Raw genomic sequence first — 19,197 nt, 5'->3', positions numbered from 1 at the left:
AGGTGGCAAGGGTCTCCCTTTAAGAGCGGGTGGAGGGTGCACTTACCCCTCCTGCCGCTTTTCTCCTGCTGGTGTCGTGTTTTTTTGTTTTTTTTTAAATAAAAACAGCCCATCGGGGCAGCAGCATACCTCCCTGCCACCCCGTTGCCCATGTCTTCTGGATATGACCAGAAGTTGCTGATGCACCTGTGCATGCCGGCATGGGCGCACATGCATGACGTGCATGTGCTGGCGCATCAGCAACTTCCATTCATATCCAGAAGACGAGGGCAACGGGACGGGAGGTATACTACCGCCCCAATGAGCTGTTAAAAAAAATGATGTCGGCAGGGGGGGAGCGGCGAGAGGGGTAAGTGCACCCTCCCCCCTCTCTTAAAGGGAGACCCCTGCCACCTCCGAACCACCCCGCCATGGCTCCACGCACATCCTTAACCATTGGCGCTATATAGTTCCTAAGTCTATGTAGTAGTCTCTTCAGTATTAAAGAGTTAACTACTTTACCAGACTCAGCCACCAGGTGATAGTATTCACCTTGGTCAGTCAGTTACTAGTCACATTCCATTCACAGGAGCTCTGCAACAAACTGACCTCTCCCATCTGTTGTCTTCTTCTTTTATGCCCCTCTGCCTAAGTGGTGTGTGGCTAGCATTTCCTGCTGGGCCATTCTTCCTACTTCCTGTTCGTTATTTTATTCTGAAGCAAACAATTCCTATGAAGATGCTGAGGCAAAGACTTTTCTTCTTTAGCTTTTCTGGCAGGCACATGATCATTTGCTTATGTGACTGGGTTGTCAGGGCATGCACTGCATGTGTAGTGCCAGTTCAGAAACAGAGGAAGGAAAGTCACCACTCCCAACATGGTAAGTGCTTGTTTGAAACTGCCCTGTTGTTCGAGGACTTGCAGCCTGTGAATTGCTGGAAGTAAATTCAGCAATATTATAACTTAACCATGCCACTGGGGAATTCTGATATATTTGCCATTAAATTTAATGGGACATGATGAAGAATATGTTGCGGCAAACATTGAACCAGTCTTCTAAATCTTTCTCATTCTAAAAGCCTGGTTCAGAATGGCCTTAAATGGCCTTGTGGTTATTAAATATACAAGGAAAACACACAAATGCTCAATACCCAGTGCTGGGGTGGGTGGATGAAGAATACTGATCATAACATCGCTGTTTGTATCTGTTCTACCAGGCCCTTCATATGGGTTGGGGTTTTTATTGTTCACACTTTGTGCTATGGATGTTTTACAACTTGACACATCACAATATTGTTATAACATGCTTAGATGTGTCTTCTTCTCATATTGCTACTATGCTGAAAGGATGTGAGCCATCTTGGCATGGGGGATGGGATATGAAAACAACAGATAACATTTTCCTTGACATGCTTTTGATGTTTCATTGTCAATGCTGTATGAACTGCCATTTTAAAGAGATGTGTCAGGAAGAGTATCAGCACTTATGTGCACATACCCTTTTCACTAGCAACACAGTGTCAAGATGCAGCACTTCAAAAAGGAAAGATCTGAAAGCATCCAGTTGATTCACAGATGTGTCCAGCTTGAAGGAACATTCTTTTCCTTAAAGAAACCGTCCAGTATGGTTCACAGATGTGTCCAGCTTGAAGGAACATCCTTTCCCCCAGAACATTTATTTTATTATTTATTTATTCAATTTCTATATCGCCCTTTCAAAAATGGCTCAGGGTGGTTTACACAGAGTTCCATCACAGTTCCACATAATATAATTGATGTTCTTTATGTCAGAATGCTACAGCTCTTCCAAGTATTACTTCCCACCCACTTTTGCATTTAACAGCTTTTTGGCATCCAGAAATTCAGCAGGTGAAGCTTTTTTGGCATTTCTGCATCTTAATGGTTATAATTCATTGGTTGAACTTCTAGTGTCATGAAACTGTTGAAGACATAGATGCTCTGCTAGCAAAGATGGCACGCCCAGCACCTTATTTTTAATGTGTTTTCCCCCAGCACTTATTGCATTTTTTAAAAATGCATTTTAAAATACATTTATTAATGTATTTTTCCTAGCACTTGTGGCACCAAAGAAAAAGGGGAACAGCTCTGGGGAATGGTTAGCAGGGAGAAACTGGCTAAGTTTTCATGGCAGTTCCTGGAGCAAGCAGGATGCTGGGTTGGATGGACCTTTGGCCTGATCCAGTACCAGTAGGGCTCTCCTCATGAGCTGGGAAGTCCTGGTTTGAATCTCAGCTCAGCCCTGAATTTCTGGGATGCCTTAAGTCAAACCACCCTCTGTCTCAGTGCCCCCTCCAGTCCACCCCAAGTTGTAACTAATACTTGCCTGCCTTACAGGACCATTATGAGGATAATGCATGAAACTGAGATAATATGTGGAAAGCTTTAAAGCAGGGATTCTCAACGTGTGGGTCTCCAGATGTAATTGGACTTCAACTCCCATAATTCCCAACCAAAGACCACTGGGGCTGGGGATTATGGGAGTTGAAGTCCAGTAACATCTGGGGACCCACACGTTGAGAATCCCTGCTATAAAGCACTTGAAATGCCCTATATAAATGTGAAGTAGTATTCTTAAGCAGTAGGATTTGAGTATGTCATTTGGCAACCTTACCTGATGTGGGGAGGTTGTAATGGGGGGAAGAATGAGGAAGAGTTAAATATGGCAGTTTTGGGGTTGAGAGGAACCATATTGCTACCTCTTTTTTTCTCTCCCCCCAAAACCTTGATGCCTTTTCGAATTTGATGACATCAACAGATGCAGCATTTCTTGGCATTGTAAAACATGGAGGGCCATTCCACCCTCCAAAAGCACAGACAATTAATTACCTGTAGTGGCAGAATTCTAGGGATCCCAGGCTATTTGCAAAAAATTTCTTGCATAGCTTGAAGTCACAGCTCACCCCTACGACAGGAGCTGGGCAGTATCCAGTTCAGCAAATGTCATCCCTTAAGGTGTGAGGGTGTAAAAGATTCAGATAAAACAGAAGGGGACAAAGCAGAACCACATAAAGAGCAAGCAGAAGGCTGTGCTAGCTGGTCAAAGAGATCAAAGAGCCAAAACAAAGATAGCATACACCAGGTAAGAGATTTGGCATATAGGTGCTTATATGCCACTGCCAGAAGCCTCTGAGCCAAGATGGGCGAGCTGGAGTGCTTGGTTGCTAACAAAAAAATAGATATAGTGGGCATAACAGAAACATGGTGGAACAGTGAGAACCAGCGGACACTGTTATCCCTGGGTATAAACTCTATAGAAAGGACAGGGAGGGACGCCTTGGAGGTGGAGTAGCACAGTGTGTTAAAGGAGGGATAGAATCTAACAAGCTAGAAAACCTAGGAGGACCAGAGTCCTCCACAGGAACCCTGTGGGTGACCATAAAGTAAAGTGTGCTGTTGAGTAGATGTTGACTCCTGGTGCCCATAGAGCCCTGTGGTAGACTACAGGAGGGGTTTACCATTGTAATCTCCCGTGCAGTGTGAGATGATGCCTTTCAGCATCTTCCTATATCGCTACTGCCTGATATAGTACCAGCGGGGATTCGAACTGGCATAGATGGGGTAAATTCACAGTCAGGTAATGACAAAGAAGTCAGATTTCTAGATACACTGAGTGACTGTGACCTAGAACAATTGATCTTGGTGATGTATTGGGGTAGCCTACAGGGGAGGTTCGTTCCATTGGAACCAACCAGAGAGAAGGTGACCTTGGACTTAATCTTGGGTTGCACTGGTGTGTGATGTCAGTGTCTTGGAACCCTTAGAGAACAGTGACCATAGTGCAATCAAATTCAGCATACATGAAGGAAGTCTAACGCAGACATTTTGAATTTCAGAAGAGGAAACTTCTCCAAAATGAAGAGTTTGGTGAAAAGAAAACTGAAAGGGAAAATCAGGAGAGTCACTCTGCTCCAGAATGAATGGAGTTTACTCAAAACCACAATACTAGAAGCCCAGTTAGAATGTATACCAAAAAGTAGGAAAGGTATCACTAAGTACAGGAGGATGCCAGCATAGCTAACAAGTAAAGTCAAGGAAGCCATAAAGGAGAAGAAGATTTCCTTCCGAAATTAGAAAGCCTGCCTAAATGAAGAGAACAGAAAAGAACACAAACTCTGGCAAAAGAAATGCAAGGTGACAGTAAGGGAGACGAAAAGAGAGTTTGAGGAACATTTAGCTAAAAGCATCAAGGGGAATAACAAAAGCTTCTTTAAATACATCAGAAGCAGGAAACCTGCCAGGGAGGCGGTTGGACCGTTAGACAATGAGCCGGAAGGAACCATCCACAACTTGGCGTGCAGGGGCCGAGGTCATTTTTTTTAGCACATTATTATATTAAAATTAAAAATATTATTAGTTACTTGTGGATCTATTTCCCCTGTCAATAGACCCATAGTTTTAACCAAAGATAGTGGCCAGAGAATAGGTCCTGTCCCTGCTCAATCAGTGGGGCCCCTAGAGTGCATGCCAGCCCCAAACAAATGCCAAGTCCTCTCCTCCCCCTAAACTGTTGTTGCTTTCAGGCTGCAATGCTAGGCATGCTTACATGAGAGTAAACCTCACTGGGCACACACCATGGTGTATATTTCTGAGAAAGCATGCACAGGATAGTGCTATAAGGCAGTTTCCAGTTCAGGATACCTGGGGGCCAGTAAAATAGTCTCTGCAGGCCGAATCTGGCCCCCGGGCCTTATGTTGTGCAGGCCTGGTATAGAGAAGTGGATAGAGAGAAATTTCCCCCCTCTCATATAACACTAGAACCAGGGGTCATCCCATGAAACTGAAGGCCTGCAAATTTAGGATCAACAAACAGAAGTACTTTTTCACACAATGCAAAATCAACTTGTGGAATTCTCTGCCACAAGATGTGGTGACAGCCAACGACCTGGTTGGCTTTAAGAGGGGTTTGGATAACTTTATGGAGGAGAGGTGTATCAGTGGTTACTAGTCGGAGGGCTATAGGCCACCTCCAGCATCAGAAGCAAGATGCCTCTTTATACCAGTTGCAGAGGAGTAATAGCAGGAGAGAGGGCATGCCCTAAACTCCTGCCTGCAGACTCTCAGTGACATCTGGTGGGCCACTGTGTGAAACAGGATGCTGGACTAGATGGGCCTTGGGCCTGATCCAGCAGGGCTGTTCTTATATGTATTCAGGGATATATTGCTGCTTCTAAGGTTCCATTCAGTGCTCAAATTATTTTGGGAAGGGGGGGGTTCTTAATAAAATTCACAAATCCTACCGTCTCTAACTTCTCCTAAGTAGCCAAACTTTTTTGAATTCTTCAAAACGCACGCACGGGCGCAGAGCTGGGTGTGCTTGGGAGCCCAAATGCCCACAGACCTCTTGTCTTACAACGAGGGTGCATAAGAGTAGTGACGTAGTCTTAGTTAGCCTACAATGTACTCTATGCCACCTCGTTTTGCCCTCCAGCAGAAGCATTCTGAAACTGGAGTCAAATGATCTTACATTATTTGAAGATGGAACTTTCCTGTGCGTGCGGGGTGCATTAAATGTGCTCCAACCACTAGGTAATACTACTCAATTCTGTACTGTTGACTTGTGCTTAGTACCACACTGCTGGATGTGCTAGTCTCCACTCCAAACCACATGTAAAAAACCATAGAGTAGTTCAATTTGAGTAATTCCTCCTACACTATATCTTAAGATGGTTGAACTGCTGACGCTTGGGCTCCCACATAATGTTCAGCTTTTCATCCTTTGCGTTTTTGCTTTGCTTTACATATAGCCTGACGAAGTTCTGAAGAACTCGAAAGCTTGCTGCTGAAGACCAAGAGCGACTGGTCGTTCTAATAATAAAAGTATTAGTCAGAATGTGACTTTTGGAGTTTTGCTAATGAACCGACATGGCTAAACTGCATTTGCTGAATTTCTGCCCAGGCACCCACAAAAGGCACTGAGCCTCTTATCAGGAGCGGGGGGAAGGCGGAACAGTATAGGCATAGGATTCCCTCCCCCCCCCCCCCCGCCGCCCCTCTTCTGGCAAAGACGCATCTGTGCCTTTTAATAGCTTCATGAACCCAACAGCTTCAGCAGCTATTACCATCGGAGATACATACAGTGATAAGACAAACTTCATTTGCAGAATTTCCGGGTCTTAAAGTGCCTGCCGGGGTAGGAGGAGTCTCCTGGTAACTCTCAGCTGCTATGCAAATCATACAGCAACACTGCTGTATACAATTTAATAGAAATATATACATTTCGGAGGCGTTAGGACCGCGAAGACGTGTTTTCTAGGCTGTATGGCGCTAGGGCCCAACGGGAGCGAGGAAGCAGCTGAGGCCAAGGTAGGCGGAGACGGAGAGTACTCCAGATGGAGCCTGAACGAGAAGCGAGTGAGAGCCGCCGCCTGCTCAGGTAACGGGGGTGGGGGCGGGGGGAGCGGGTTGGAAGTGAGCTTAAAGGGGCCGCATAGCCCCCACTTGCGGTTCCCACCATTCTGCCGGAGAAAGAACGCGTGGAGCGGGATACTGGCTCAAGGCCGGAAGTGCTCAAAAGGCAAGGCTGCATCAGGAAACATGAGCGGGAGGGAACGCGCGCGCGGCTTTCCGGTCATATGTCGCATTTGTACCTCCTTACCCGGCTCAGGAACGGACAGCCTTGTACCTAGAAGCACCGCATTGGCTTGTTGCTGGGCTGGGCATCCCAGCGTGCCGTGCCCGGCCTAATGCTGCTTCGAGCCTAAGCATGCTGAGCCAGGAAGGCTATGCAAACATACAACCTAGGACATTGTCTCACAGCCAGGCATCCTGACGTTTGCATTGGGCATTTTTATTTAAAAAAAAAACATCAGACGGAGTAGTATGCTCCTCAGGAGTTGACTGAGTAGGTGCTAGGTTGGTCTTGGGTGTAGCACCTTCAGTTCCTCTATATGGGGTACCATGCAAAGCACCTCTGCCTAATATATGTATTTGTATTGGCTAAAGTTGTAAGCTGTTTTGGGAACCAGTCCTGGCTGAAAAGCAAGGTAAGGTAAAGTGTGCCGTCAAGTCGATTTTGACTCCTGGCGCCCACAGAGCCCTGTGGTTTTCTTTGGTAGAATACAGGAGGGGTTTACCATTGCCTCCTCCCATGCCGTATGAGATGATGCCTTTTAGCACCTTCCTATATCGCTGCTGCTCGATATAGTACCAGCAGGGATTCGAACCGGCAACCTTCTGCTTTTTAGTCCCGCTGCGCCACTTAAGGTGATGAAAAGCAGGGTGTCTACTATAAATTTTGAAGAATTGGTTTGTGGGTGTATTTGAGTGAAACAAAGTCACCTTTCCTGATGACCTACAGATCCTGAATTTTGCACACACAATCATGCCACTGAAATTAGTTGAATGCACTACTTTTTACACCAGAATATGCTTGGTGAAATTTTTTTAAAAGTATGTTTAGAAGATGTTCTGAATATTGCCTGGTCAATGATCGCTCTTGCCTACTAGTAGAAAATATATGCCTCCTTCTGGAAGCCCCAAAATATCCCAATCTTCAGCACTGTAGTGTGTACTTGCAAGAGAGTAAATGTGCTTTATCAGATTTCTTACAGTTAATCCTTAATCCTCAGTTTTTCAGAGGGAGATGATCAGTGACAACAGCTTAGTTCTGAGTGTCCCTTGCTAACTTGGCAAAGAGGCACCTTTTAACTGTTGCTGGTGTCTGTCTTATGTGTCTTTTAGATTGTGAGCCCTTTGGGGACAGGGATCCATCTTATTTATTTATTATTTCTCTGTGTAAACCACCCTGAGCCATTTTTGGAAGGGCAGTATAGAAATTGAATGAATGAATGAATGAAGGGCAGTATAGAAATTGAATGAATGAATGAATAAATAATAAATTTTGCTTCTCCCCTTCCTTTCCACCGCCAGCCCAGCAGAACTGCTGGCAGCTCGCACACGTGATCACAAGATCCCTCAACGCTCCCATGGTCAGAAGGATTTTATTCCTGATGGATCAGAAGAACAAGAGGAGAGGCTGATCCAGTGCAGGGAAGAGCACTGGCAGCTTTTAGAGGAGGAACGTGTGGAGCGATTGTATGTATTTGTAAGGGGACTATAACATCGTGGTAGACATCGTGCATTGTGGGGAGAAGATGCCTGGTTCAGTTTCTGGCATCTCCAGTAAAAAAACAACCCAACACAACTTGGGTAGCAGAGCTGGAGAAATACATCTATGTCAAACTCTGTACAACCACTGTGTGTTGGAGTAGACAGCGTTGGGTCTGACTTTGTTTAAGGCAGTTTATATGTTTTTTTAATTAAGCCTGTGTGGGCCCATTCTGTAAAGTTGCCTGTTGACTCTATGACTGGATACTATTTTCAGTTCTTATTTCACTTACTGGGAGATTAAGTCACATACATAATGAAATAACTTACCTAATGCAGAATTCAGACACATGGTGAAGCTGAGGGGGGAAACCAGGAATCCTGTCTCAATGCGCCATGATCCATACACTGAGACATTTCCTCCTAGGTCCACTGTCTTTCTCTTAAGCGTGTTCCCTATCAATGTGAAGTGGTTCCTCCATCCTTTGCCTTTTATTCTGGACATAGCAATTTAGGCTGGATGCAGGAGTAGAATTTTAGTTTATATGCCACTTCTTAACACAAATCTTCAAAGTAGTTTCTACAGCAGAAGAAATAAGAAAATTGTTTCCTGTCCTAAAAGGGCTCACAACGGAAAAAAGAAAACAAACGCCAACAGCAGCAACTGAAGGAACACTGTTGAATGAAAATAGTTGCTCTTGTCCTGCTGAATGTAGGAGAACCACCACTACTTTGTCCAGTTAGCAGGGAAGAGATTTTAAAAGGACCAGTTTTCGGTGGTTAAGGTGCTTGTGCCTCTAAGACCAAAATGATTTCTTAGTTCTTTTTCTGTCAGAACAGGACACACTGGAAGGTGATTTTATAGTAATTTTTAGTAGATTTTATATTCTTTTGCAGGGGTAGTCTGGTGAAAGCAGAATGGAAACCTCAGGAGGATATTGTGGAGTTGAAGTCCCCTGCTGTAAGTGGAGTCGTCTTTAAAAAAAAAATATTATAGACACTTCTTGATGTTGGCTTCTTTACCTATTTACTGTCACCGCAGAGCTTATGGCTGGGAGCAGCAAGGAACTACAACCAGAGTGCTGCTTCAGATCTGAACCTGACATTGTTTTTGGGCTAAATTTAAGAAAAGCACTCAGCCCATTGGCCTGCTCTGTCTGGAGAAGCAGCTCTCTAAGGATTGTAGCAAACTCCAGCATGTCCCAAAACAAAGCTGTGCCACACAAATAAATTCATCAACTCTGCAGCACTGTCCAGTGTACCAATTGCATTGCAGTTTTTATCCTTCTAGCAGTTCATAGTTGTGCCATCATGTCATAGTGTTATTAGAGCCATTTTAGAACTTGCTACAATCTCTGGAGAGCTGCTTCTCCAGACAGAGCAGGCCAATGGGCCAGGTTCTTAAATTTACTAGTACTACGAATATTTATATACTGTTTTTGGCAAAAGTTCCCAAAGTAGGTTAAACATAGAGAGATAAATAAATAAATAAGACGGATCCCAGTCTCCCAAAAGACTCACATTTTAAAAAGAAACATAAGATAGACACCAGCAACAATCACTGAACAGATCTTCTGGTGATGGAGTTTGACTGCTCCATCTACCCTCTGCAAGGGTGGTGGACCAATTAGAATGGTCTGCCCCTGGAGGCTTAGGTCTGCTCAATTTCCAGACAGCCCTCAAAGTTTAAAGGGTTCAGGGCTGGTGACTCTGACGAAGCCCTGGTGAATCTCTAGAATGTGGAGACACCCCAGTCTATTTACACAGCTTGGCAGAGCTGGTTCTGCTCCTTCGCTTTCCTCCGAGCTTAAGGGAATGAAATGATTTGGATGATGGCTGGAGGAAGAGTCGTGATGAATACAACCAAACGTGGGCTAGGTAATAGTAGCCCATTTTAGGGACTACTCTGTGGTAGTGGGGGTGGCGAAGAAGTGTTTTTTTCTCCATCTCCATTGCATCTGCTTAGTTCAGACCAGCAGAGCTTTTCTGTGTAGCAAAGGCATTGCTCCACACATCCCTCTAGGTAATGGGGAAGGAACCATCTACAGCCCATTGTGCTCAGTTTGCATGTCACTTTGCAGATAAAATTGCTTCCATCTCTGCTCATTTGGACTCCAGGGTTTTGGCAGTTCCAGCAGATGTGCTTTGGGTACAATCTGGTCCTATTGTATTGGATTCTTTTCAGTTCGTTCAGCCTGAGGATGTGGACAAGATCCTGGGCAGTGTGGCTGGATTCCTGTAACACACTATGTGGCACTGCCCTTGAAGAATATTTGGAAACTGTAGCTAGTGCAAAATGTGGCAGCTAGGACTTTTTCCGGCGTTGCCCACTGGGATAATATTACACTCATTTTGAAAGAGCTACATTGGCTGCCAATTTGTTTCCGGGTTCAATTCAAGGTGCTGGTTTTGACATTTAAAGCCCTTAGCAGTTTGGGCCCTGGATACCTGAGGGACAGCCTGCTCCCAAGGGTGTCTGTCCACTTGACAAGGTTATTGGAGGGAGTGCTGCTCCACATGCTGACAATGAGGAAGGCTTGGCTCTCGTGCATGTGGCACATGGGAGGAGAGCTGGTCTTGTGGTAGCAAGCATGACTTGTCCCCTTGCTAAGCAGGGTCCACCTTAGTTGCATATGAATGGGAGGCTACATGTGAGCACTTTAAGCCGTGTTCTCTCTAACAGATTCCCAGATGTTGTTGACTACAATTCCCATAATCCCCAAGCAAAAGCCATTGCAGCCAGGGATTCTGGGAGTTGTAGTCAACAATATCTAGAAATCACTGTTAGAGGGAACACTGACTGTAAGATATTCCCCTTAGGGAATTTTGCTGCTCCGGAAAGAGCACCTGCATGCTTGCCTGCAGAAGATCCCAATTTCCCTCCCTGGAATCTCCAGATAGGTCTGTGACAAGACTCCTGCCTGAAGCCTTGGAGAAGCCGCTGCCAGTCTATGTAGACAGTACTGAGCTAGATGGACCAATGGTCTGGCTCAGTATATGGCAACTGCCTATGTTCCTATGACAGGGCCTTCTCAGTTATTGCCCCCATTCTTTGGAATGCTGTCCTTGTGGGCATCCTCTCATAGGAACATAGGAAGCTGCCATGTACTGAGGTAGACCATTGGTCCATCTAGCTCAGTATTGTCCACACAGACTGGCAGCGGCTTCTCCAAGGTTGCAGGCAGGAGTCTCTCTCAGCCCTATCTGGAGATGCCAGAGAGAGAACTTGGAACCTTCTGCTTTTTCCAGAGGGGTCCCGTCCCCTAAGGGGAATATTTTGCAGTGCTCGTAACATGTAGTATCCCATTCAAATGTAAACTAGGGTGGACTCTGCTTAGCTAAGGGGACAAGTCATGCTTGCTACCACAAGACCTCCTCCGTCTCCATCACAGTTTTTAGAAAGCAAGTTAAATATTGGCTTTTTACCCAGGCTTTTATATGAGTGTTGTGTCACTGCTGCTCTGTGTTTTATGGTCTTTGTGTATATTTTTTAAACTTTTAATTAGATTTATATTTTTATATTCCAATTTAATATAGTTATGGTGTGACTATTCTATATTGTGTTAAATGTTTTGTAAACTCCCTTGAGATTTTTTTAATGAAAGGCGGTATAAAAATCTAACAATAAATAAATACTGTCCTGGGGGTGGATGGAGCCAGTTGTTCTCCCACTGCTCAGTAAAGAGAATGGTCCCTTTTAAAAGGTGCCTCTTGGCTCAGTGAGCAGGGGACAGCCTCTCAGCCTAGTGGAGGGACTGTGACTGCCTCTCAGACTGGAAGGCAGTCTTGAGCATTGTCCTCAGAGGGGTGAGAGAAACCCAGCATGGTCAGTCTGATGTATCTGGGCTTGCCTCATCCTTTGGAAACATTTCTGAAGGATCAGGACTTTAAACTCACACTTCTGCTTCTTTTCCCCAGGGGAAATTCTGGCATACCATGGGGTTTGCAGAACATGGAAAGCAATTCCTGCTGCCAGAGGAAGCCCTGTATCTCCTGGAATGTGTAAGTAGGGCATGAAGGCTTGGAAGCCCATAAGACAATTTTATTTTTTAAAGTGTTGATTGGGATTTTGTATAGGCAACCTTTAAGTTTCTTGCAAAAAAGACTGGGGGAGAGAGTACAGTAGAGCAGGGTGCTTAAATTATGCCATCGCAAGCCTTGTGTCCAGCAAGACCTTGCTTGAGCCTCTTCAGGTGTTAGTGGCTTTCCCCCCCACTTGGTGTTCTGGAGTCTATGGCAGTCTGTCCTTTATGGACAGGAAGACTCAAGACTCCTGCCGCTTCCTTTTCCCCAGGAGCAAGATTGTGTAAGCAAAGCTGAGGAACTCACACACAGTACAATCTCAATGGTGTTTTGTTTCCTCTGGTTATGAAGTAGCTTGGTCAGGCTCAAGAATATATTATATTCATACTACATTGTGCAGCAAAAGGAATCGGGCACAGGAGCCACATTCTAAATAATGTAATCATTCTCTGTTTTCATGTTTCTAGTCCTCCTATTTCTAAAGAAGCCTGAAAGTATGAAGGTAGTGTCTGCTAAAAGAAGCCACCTGGGTGGGACTTCTGTGCTCATGAGGCGTGGCTTTTGGATCCCTGCTCTTCCCCCCTTTTTCTACGCCACCCTTCTTCCTCTCTCTGGGCTGTGCTCCCCCACTCCTCTTTGCCCTCTCTCGCCTCACAAAAAGGTTCCAGATGCTATGAAACCCCCAGTATGGATGCCACAGAATAAATGATGTAGATTAAGCAACTATGTATAACTGCCCTAAGCACAGGATTTGAGTGGGTGGGGAGAGGACAGAATGTACACAGCCATAACCATACCATGCTAAGAGGAATTGACTTGACAGACTGTGCCGTGTATTACGCTGTACTTCATCATAGCTGAAGCAAAGGGATAATGCTTCTACGCATTTTGAAAGTGATTGGCATCCTTGCCCTGTGATGATCACAACGTGAGGGGGTATTCAGTTCACCTTAACTGTGGTTCTATTGCTTCCCCGTTCTTTCTGTATCTGAGTACTCATGTCTTCCCCATCACTGTGTGGCCAAACACATTGGCCACATGTATGCTAGTGTTGGGCTAGTGCTTCCCACAGCAAATGCAACAAAGTGTTAACATACGCTTGTGTGTACAGCTTTAGACTCAGGTATACAAATTACAACTGGACCCACCCACCCACCTGCACCCATCCATTTATACGTCATAATCTGTGGATGGGTCTGCTTCTGGAGGCACTAGTGTAACACCAGCATACACTAGACACAGTTGTGGTGTAAAAATATGAAACTGCTCTCAATTATTTTGGGCGATCTCCTCATGCAGGATGTTTCTATAGTATTTGGCCGAGAAGAACCACACCCTGTATGCCCTACTGCAATACTCATAAATATATGCTGACACCCCAAACACCCAAAAGGGCAGATTAAAGTGAAGAAATTACAATGTACAGAGCTTTTAAGTCAAAATGGGCAGGGTGACCTAGGCTGGTTCCTGAGGCCCCAAGGGAAAGAGAGGGTGTGGTGCCCCTGGTGCTGGTTTTGTGCAGGCTGTGATTCCTAAACATCAAGCTTCTGTCTTAACAGGGATCTATTCAGCTGTTTTACAAAGACCTGCCCTTGTCAGTCCAGGAAGCTTATGAAAATCTGTTGTCCCAGAAGTCTCTGAGCCTACTAAAATACCAGGTATGTGTCCAGATTTGGGTTCAACTGCTGTTACTGCAGCAGGTGAAAAAACAGAAGAAGCACATATCCTGGTGATTGGGAGTTGTCTGCTTTTACAAAGCAGGCAATATCTGGGATATGCACCAAATTAGTCACCACAATATGCCTACCAGATACAGTTACTTTGGCATGGAAAGATATGTGTGAATACACCACCAGAATGGGCTTGACATCACTCAGCACATTTTGCTAGTGACCTAGAACAGGGTTTCTTAACCTTGGGCCCCCAGATGTTGTTGGACTACAACTCCCAGAATCCCCAGACATGGTCTTTGTGACTGGGGATTCTGGAAGTTGTATTCCAACAACATCTGGGGGCCCAAGGTTAAGAAACCCTGACCTAGAATTCAGCAGCTGAGGCTACGTAACTATATTTGCCAGCCCAGACTTATTCTTGCAAGGAGTATTGTGACCTCATCAGGAGTATGATGTCCTGACATTCCATCATGGCTGGAGCACTCTAAAAGGGCCGGGAATGAGTCAATGTACTTGTATCGCATATTTGCCTGCCAAGCCAGGCTTTAGGGCACTCTGATAGGTGTTTGCCTATGTCTGCTTCAGGCTGTAAGCCACCCCTAGGCAATAGTGTACCTGGCCGGTATGGTCTAGTGGTCAGTGTGAATTTAGGCTGAGGTGTCCAAATCCCAGCATGTCCATGGACTTTATGGTTTGCTTGAGACTAGGTAAGTTATACTGATGACTTTTCTCATAGTCCTCTTAGGGGATATGAAACATTGAACTTCGTTCTTACATGTTAGATAATCTATGTCCTGCTGTCAGGTTCTGCAGTCTTTTTATTTTTAAAGGATAATTTCAAAAATGCAAGATGTAAAAGATCTCTATGTAGAGCTTCTGTGGAACTGCTCCGCCTAGTCTCCAACGATAGACTAGACATCCTCCTCTTCTTTTGCATAATGGATGTTAGGATCTATGTAGCTGTGTGCTAATATGACCTGTGTATATATGGTGGTATCTTCAGTTGTACTGGTCACTAATGGTCTTCTCCATATGTGTGGAAGATGGTGTCCTTTATGTTTAGGTGAGGAGTGAACACCTCTAGCTTCCAAGTGCTGCAGTATGGGTTGTGAACCACTGCCCTTGTAGCACTGCCTTTGCATTGGCATCCAAAAAACACTTGAGCAGAAATCCTATGCTCACCTACTTCAGAGTAAGTTTCACTGAATACAGTGGGATTTGCTTCTGAGTAAACAAGCATAGGAGTGTGCTTTTAATGTCCTTTTATGAAGGTTGCAAAACAAAATCAGTTTTCATACCTGCCAGCATGTCCCTATTTTCCCATTCAGGTGAATGGGAAAATAGGAACATTTTGGCAGGTGTGAATTTTAGCACTTTACCCACTTATTTTTTAACATGTTTTTTAAAAGAATGTCTTGCCCATCGAATACGTGCTTGGCAAGATGGGTCTGATATAGACAAATGTTCAAGAGATGAAATCAGCTGCAGCATTTGTATGTACACACAGTGGAAAGCATTTGTTTGTCACTATGTAATTTGTGGAACGCCTGTCAGTCACAGATAATGTCAGATCTTATTTGCTCACATGATCTTTGAAGAGCATGATTTTTTTTGTGCTTTCTAAGGTGGTCATTTTACTTTTCATCCACTCTTTTAGGTATTCAGCCACTTAAAGAGATTGGGCTACATTGTTATGAGATTCCATCCCAGGTAATTGTTGTGGACCTCTTTCTCCCCCACAACACCCTCAAGTGTTTCTCTTGGGCACTCCCTTAACTTTGTCTGCTTTCTTCTTCAGGTCTGTAGCTGCAGCACTAAAAACAACAACTCTGCAGAGCTTTGCAATTTCTTTGCACATGGTCCTTGACTAATCCACTGTACTTAGTCAGACCACACTGTGGTTATCCCTGTGATAAGGTTTTCTTTTCTCCTTGAACATCTGTGATCTTTATCTCAGCTTCCCAAGGTTAATGTGTGCCCTCCGTGTCCTTTGGGTCAGTGATGTGGCCCCTGCTTGCACTTTGTCTTCCATCTTTCTTTGACTTCAAAATGCTTGTTGATTAATCAGCTGAGCTGGTGATATCCAGGAGGCAGGGAAGTTTGTTTCCTTTGTGCTGTGTGTAGCTCCTTCTGTATTAGTAGACTTTTGCAGCCGGTTTTAACTGGACTGTTCTGATTCTTCTGCTCTACCCCCCTTTTCCATCTCTTCACAGCACTCTCCCAACACCTTATGAGAGGCAGCTGAATCTGAGTATCCACCACCAAAGTACAGAGAAGGGTCGTCATAAGAGGAAAAGGAGTTCGAGCCCTTGGTAAAAGCATATGGAGACTGGTAGGCTCACCCTAGGTGGGCATGTTATTCAGCACTGAAAAATGCATCAGAATTCTCTCCACCCCCACCATATCTTTTAACTTGTCTCTCTAGCAGTAAAGGCCTGGCACTTGATTGAAAAGACTGTAAGAATTGGGTACAGAGTTTTCTGTATTGTAAACCAGCAGAGTTTAATGATCCCTTAAGTGTGTGGGAGGGCAGGGCGGGTGGAAGGGTGGGGAGGCAGGAGAAAAAGAGATGATGAAGAAGATGAAGGAGACCCATGTTTCAAACCCAATCTCTTTGGTTAGGTTGCAAGATGAGAAAGTCAAAACATCTAAGAAATCTCCAGAATGCAAAGAGTCACCAAAAAAGGCCAGGAGGCACAATGAGAGATCCAGCCACCCAGCATCCAGGGAGAGGATAAAAGAATTGGATCCTGGAATGGTAGTTGTGGAGCCAACCCCGTCTTCCAGTGCCACAGCAGAATTGTCTTCAGCTTGTAGTCAAGACCACGATGAGAGAGCTACGATAAGCTCTCGGGAGAGCCACAATACCTGCCCATCTCTCTGGGATTTCTCCACCATTGCTTTCCCTGACATGGGTGCTGATTGCTCACAGATGCTCCTGCCAGAGCCTGATAAGAGACTCCTCCCAGAAAACATTCCATCCCGGGAGGTTGATGCAAGCACTTGGCGCAGGCGGCTCAACCAGAAGCGTGAAAAGTTGTCTCGCAAGGAGCGGGAGCAGCTTGAGTGGGAGAACAGGTACAAAAGCAGTATCAATGAGGATAAGGAGGTCCGCCGTTGTTCAACTTGGGGAGAGTACAAGGCACTCCTGCAAGAGAGGAGACGGAGGAGCCGCCCAGCACATCTCTGGGAACAGGCAGTCACCCCACTTGTGACGCTCGACCAAGGTCTTTCTACAGGTATTGTGACTTGTGATAAAAGCATTTAAAGAGATGATAAAATGGCTGACTGCAAGGAGATGAAAGGCAGGCCAGTGGGAAGGAACTGAATGAAAGGAAATGCATGATGAGCAGTGTTCCCTCTAAGGCATGTGCACATGCATGCGCTCACAAGTTTTTTGATGTCCGCTCAGTTGATTTTAGATTCTGCTCAGGTTGAATCAGGAAAGCCCCATTCTGAACTCATGTGCGTACATACTTTCTTGATACTGCCGCTCAAAAAAAAATTCATTCCGCACACAGATGGAAAAACTTAGAGAGAACAGTGATGATGAGTATACAAGCAGGACTCACAAGGAAAGGTGGGCTGCTCTTGCATTACGAGAAGGCTAGACTGGTGTCTGGCTTTGCTCCTTTTTTGTAGGTAGGGAGATAGCACCAAACTTGGGTTTTTTGATCAGAAAGCTCTATGCTCAGAATAAATTTATGTGTTTAGATTCAATTAATGTTCAAAGTAGATTGGTTGTATAAATGTATTGAAGGCTTGAGCTTTGACAAAGGCTAGGTAATTTTTTTAAAAAAAATAACTTTCAGTAAAGTTGGAAAACCCAGTTCCCAAGGGTTCTTTTGAACAACAACAAAAATTGACTCATTTTGTCCTTAAGGAAGACAGTATTCACAGTGCCTTAAGATAAGTGTGTGTGTTCTGGCACTTACTTAAAGCTCCCAGTTTACCAGGTTGCAGCTTGTCTGCCACTCTCTACTGTGTGGTCTGCTGCTAATTGCTCTCCACCCAGGGACTGAAGCTGACCAGATGCTCACAACAAGCTTCTCTGGTCTTTGACTTGAGATTCTGCAAGCTTAATTTTTGTGAAGAGAGTCTCAAAGTGTCTCATGCACAAAGGTCTCATGCACAAAGTGATGTTCCATGGGATATGGAGTCATGCAACCCTCACCTTTTCTCTGGGCACTAAAAAAGTGCCTGAGAGGGGACTAAAAAAGTACCTGAGGATCTCTTCTTGAGATCCTCAGCAATGCTGTGGGCTGCAGTTAGTCAAGAGAGCCGGGTGGAAATACCTGCTTTATGGGGTTTCTGAGCTTTCTCCTCCCTCTGCAGCTGCTCAAGAGGCTGCTTGGGGAGGAGGCAACAGTGGTATGGATTCTGTGTTCAGCTGGCATCACTCTATATGCAAGCAGAAGTCAATAGAATCCATTTGTTAGATGGTAAACTGTCCGCTCTCTGTGAACGAAACGCAAGTTGTTTCTTCAGATATGGTCAGATTTCATGTCCTACATTAGTCTTTCGCTTGGGAACATGCAGTCTTCATATGAAAGAAAAAAGTTACAATATGGTTTGTGGAGGATAGTGGCTCACATGCTGACCATGGAAGTTCCAGCACTTCTCACAAAGCACTGGTGCTGCTGAGCTGCAGACTAATGCAGCTCTGCTGTTCAGGTAGGGTGTGTGAGTGAGTGAGAGAACATAACTGTGTTTCAGTAATCTGCTCTGCCCTTGGAAGCCCTCCCTATAACCTGGCTGGGCAACCTTCAGGGATGTGCTTCCTGGGGGAGGGAAGATAAGCAAATATCACCCCTACAATGGGTGTGTGCACTGCGTTACTCCAGAAGGCACCACCAGCACCTCATTGGAAGTACTGGTGCTTCCTTAATCTGGATGTCAACCTGTGTTGCTTGTCACTCGGCAAGCCACAGGCAGTATTCCATAGGGACTCAAGACACTTAGGAACATAGGAAACAGGAAACTGCCATATACTGAGTCAGACCATTGGTCTATCTAGCTCAGTATTGTCTTCACAGACTGGCAGTGGCTTCTTCAAGGTTGCAGGCAGGAATCTCTCTCAGCCCTATCTTGGAGAAGCCAGGGAGGGAATTGAAACCTTCTGCTTTTCCCAGAGCAGCTTCATCCTCTGAGGGGAATATCTTGCAGTGCTCACACTTCTAGTCTCCCATTCATATGCAACCAGAGCAGACCCTGCTTAGCTATGGGGACAAGTCATGCTTGCTACCACAAGACCAGCTCTCCTCCCACCCATATAAGTAAGCTCCTCCTCCCACTTACTTATACAACTGCATTAGAACTAAATTAAATACCTGGGTGAAAAATTGCAGTTTTCAGCAACAGAATAAGTCACTTTTGGCGGTAGAAAATATACAGTATCTTGCAGTAGACATGAAGCCTTGAGGGGAAATGTGTTGATAGCTTGAACAAATGAGAA

At 45.0% G+C, this 19,197-nt stretch overlaps 1 protein-coding gene across 4 annotated transcripts in view; it reads left to right on the top strand.

Moving 5' to 3' along the window:
* The first annotated feature begins 708 nt into the window (after positions 1-708).
* Positions 709-19,197, top strand: part of TSEN54 (tRNA splicing endonuclease subunit 54) — a 28,969-nt gene continuing 10,480 nt past the window's right edge. Inside the window, exons 1-9 of one of the 4 annotated variants that reach the window (XM_053293008.1) lie at positions 6,533-6,983; positions 7,870-8,034; positions 8,944-9,007; positions 11,965-12,048; positions 12,537-12,571; positions 13,629-13,727; positions 15,400-15,452; positions 15,956-16,054; positions 16,365-16,981. In XM_053293008.1, coding sequence (XP_053148983.1) covers positions 8,965-9,007; positions 11,965-12,048; positions 12,537-12,571; positions 13,629-13,727; positions 15,400-15,452; positions 15,956-16,054; positions 16,365-16,981 — 1,030 coding nt within the window. In that variant the 5' untranslated portion in view covers positions 6,533-6,983; positions 7,870-8,034; positions 8,944-8,964. Of the gene's footprint in view, positions 860-6,127; positions 6,374-6,532; positions 6,984-7,869; positions 8,035-8,924; positions 9,008-11,964; positions 12,049-12,536; positions 12,572-13,628; positions 13,728-15,399; positions 15,453-15,955; positions 16,055-16,364; positions 16,982-19,197 lie in introns of those variants that run through there. The other 3 variants (XM_053293009.1, XM_053293006.1, XM_053293007.1) reach the window with 3 other exon arrangements.

The sequence above is a fragment of the Hemicordylus capensis genome, chromosome 2, assembly GCF_027244095.1.
Source record: "Hemicordylus capensis ecotype Gifberg chromosome 2, rHemCap1.1.pri, whole genome shotgun sequence".
NCBI lineage: Eukaryota > Metazoa > Chordata > Lepidosauria > Squamata > Cordylidae > Hemicordylus > Hemicordylus capensis.
This window is presented reverse-complemented; position numbering and strand designations above follow the sequence as displayed.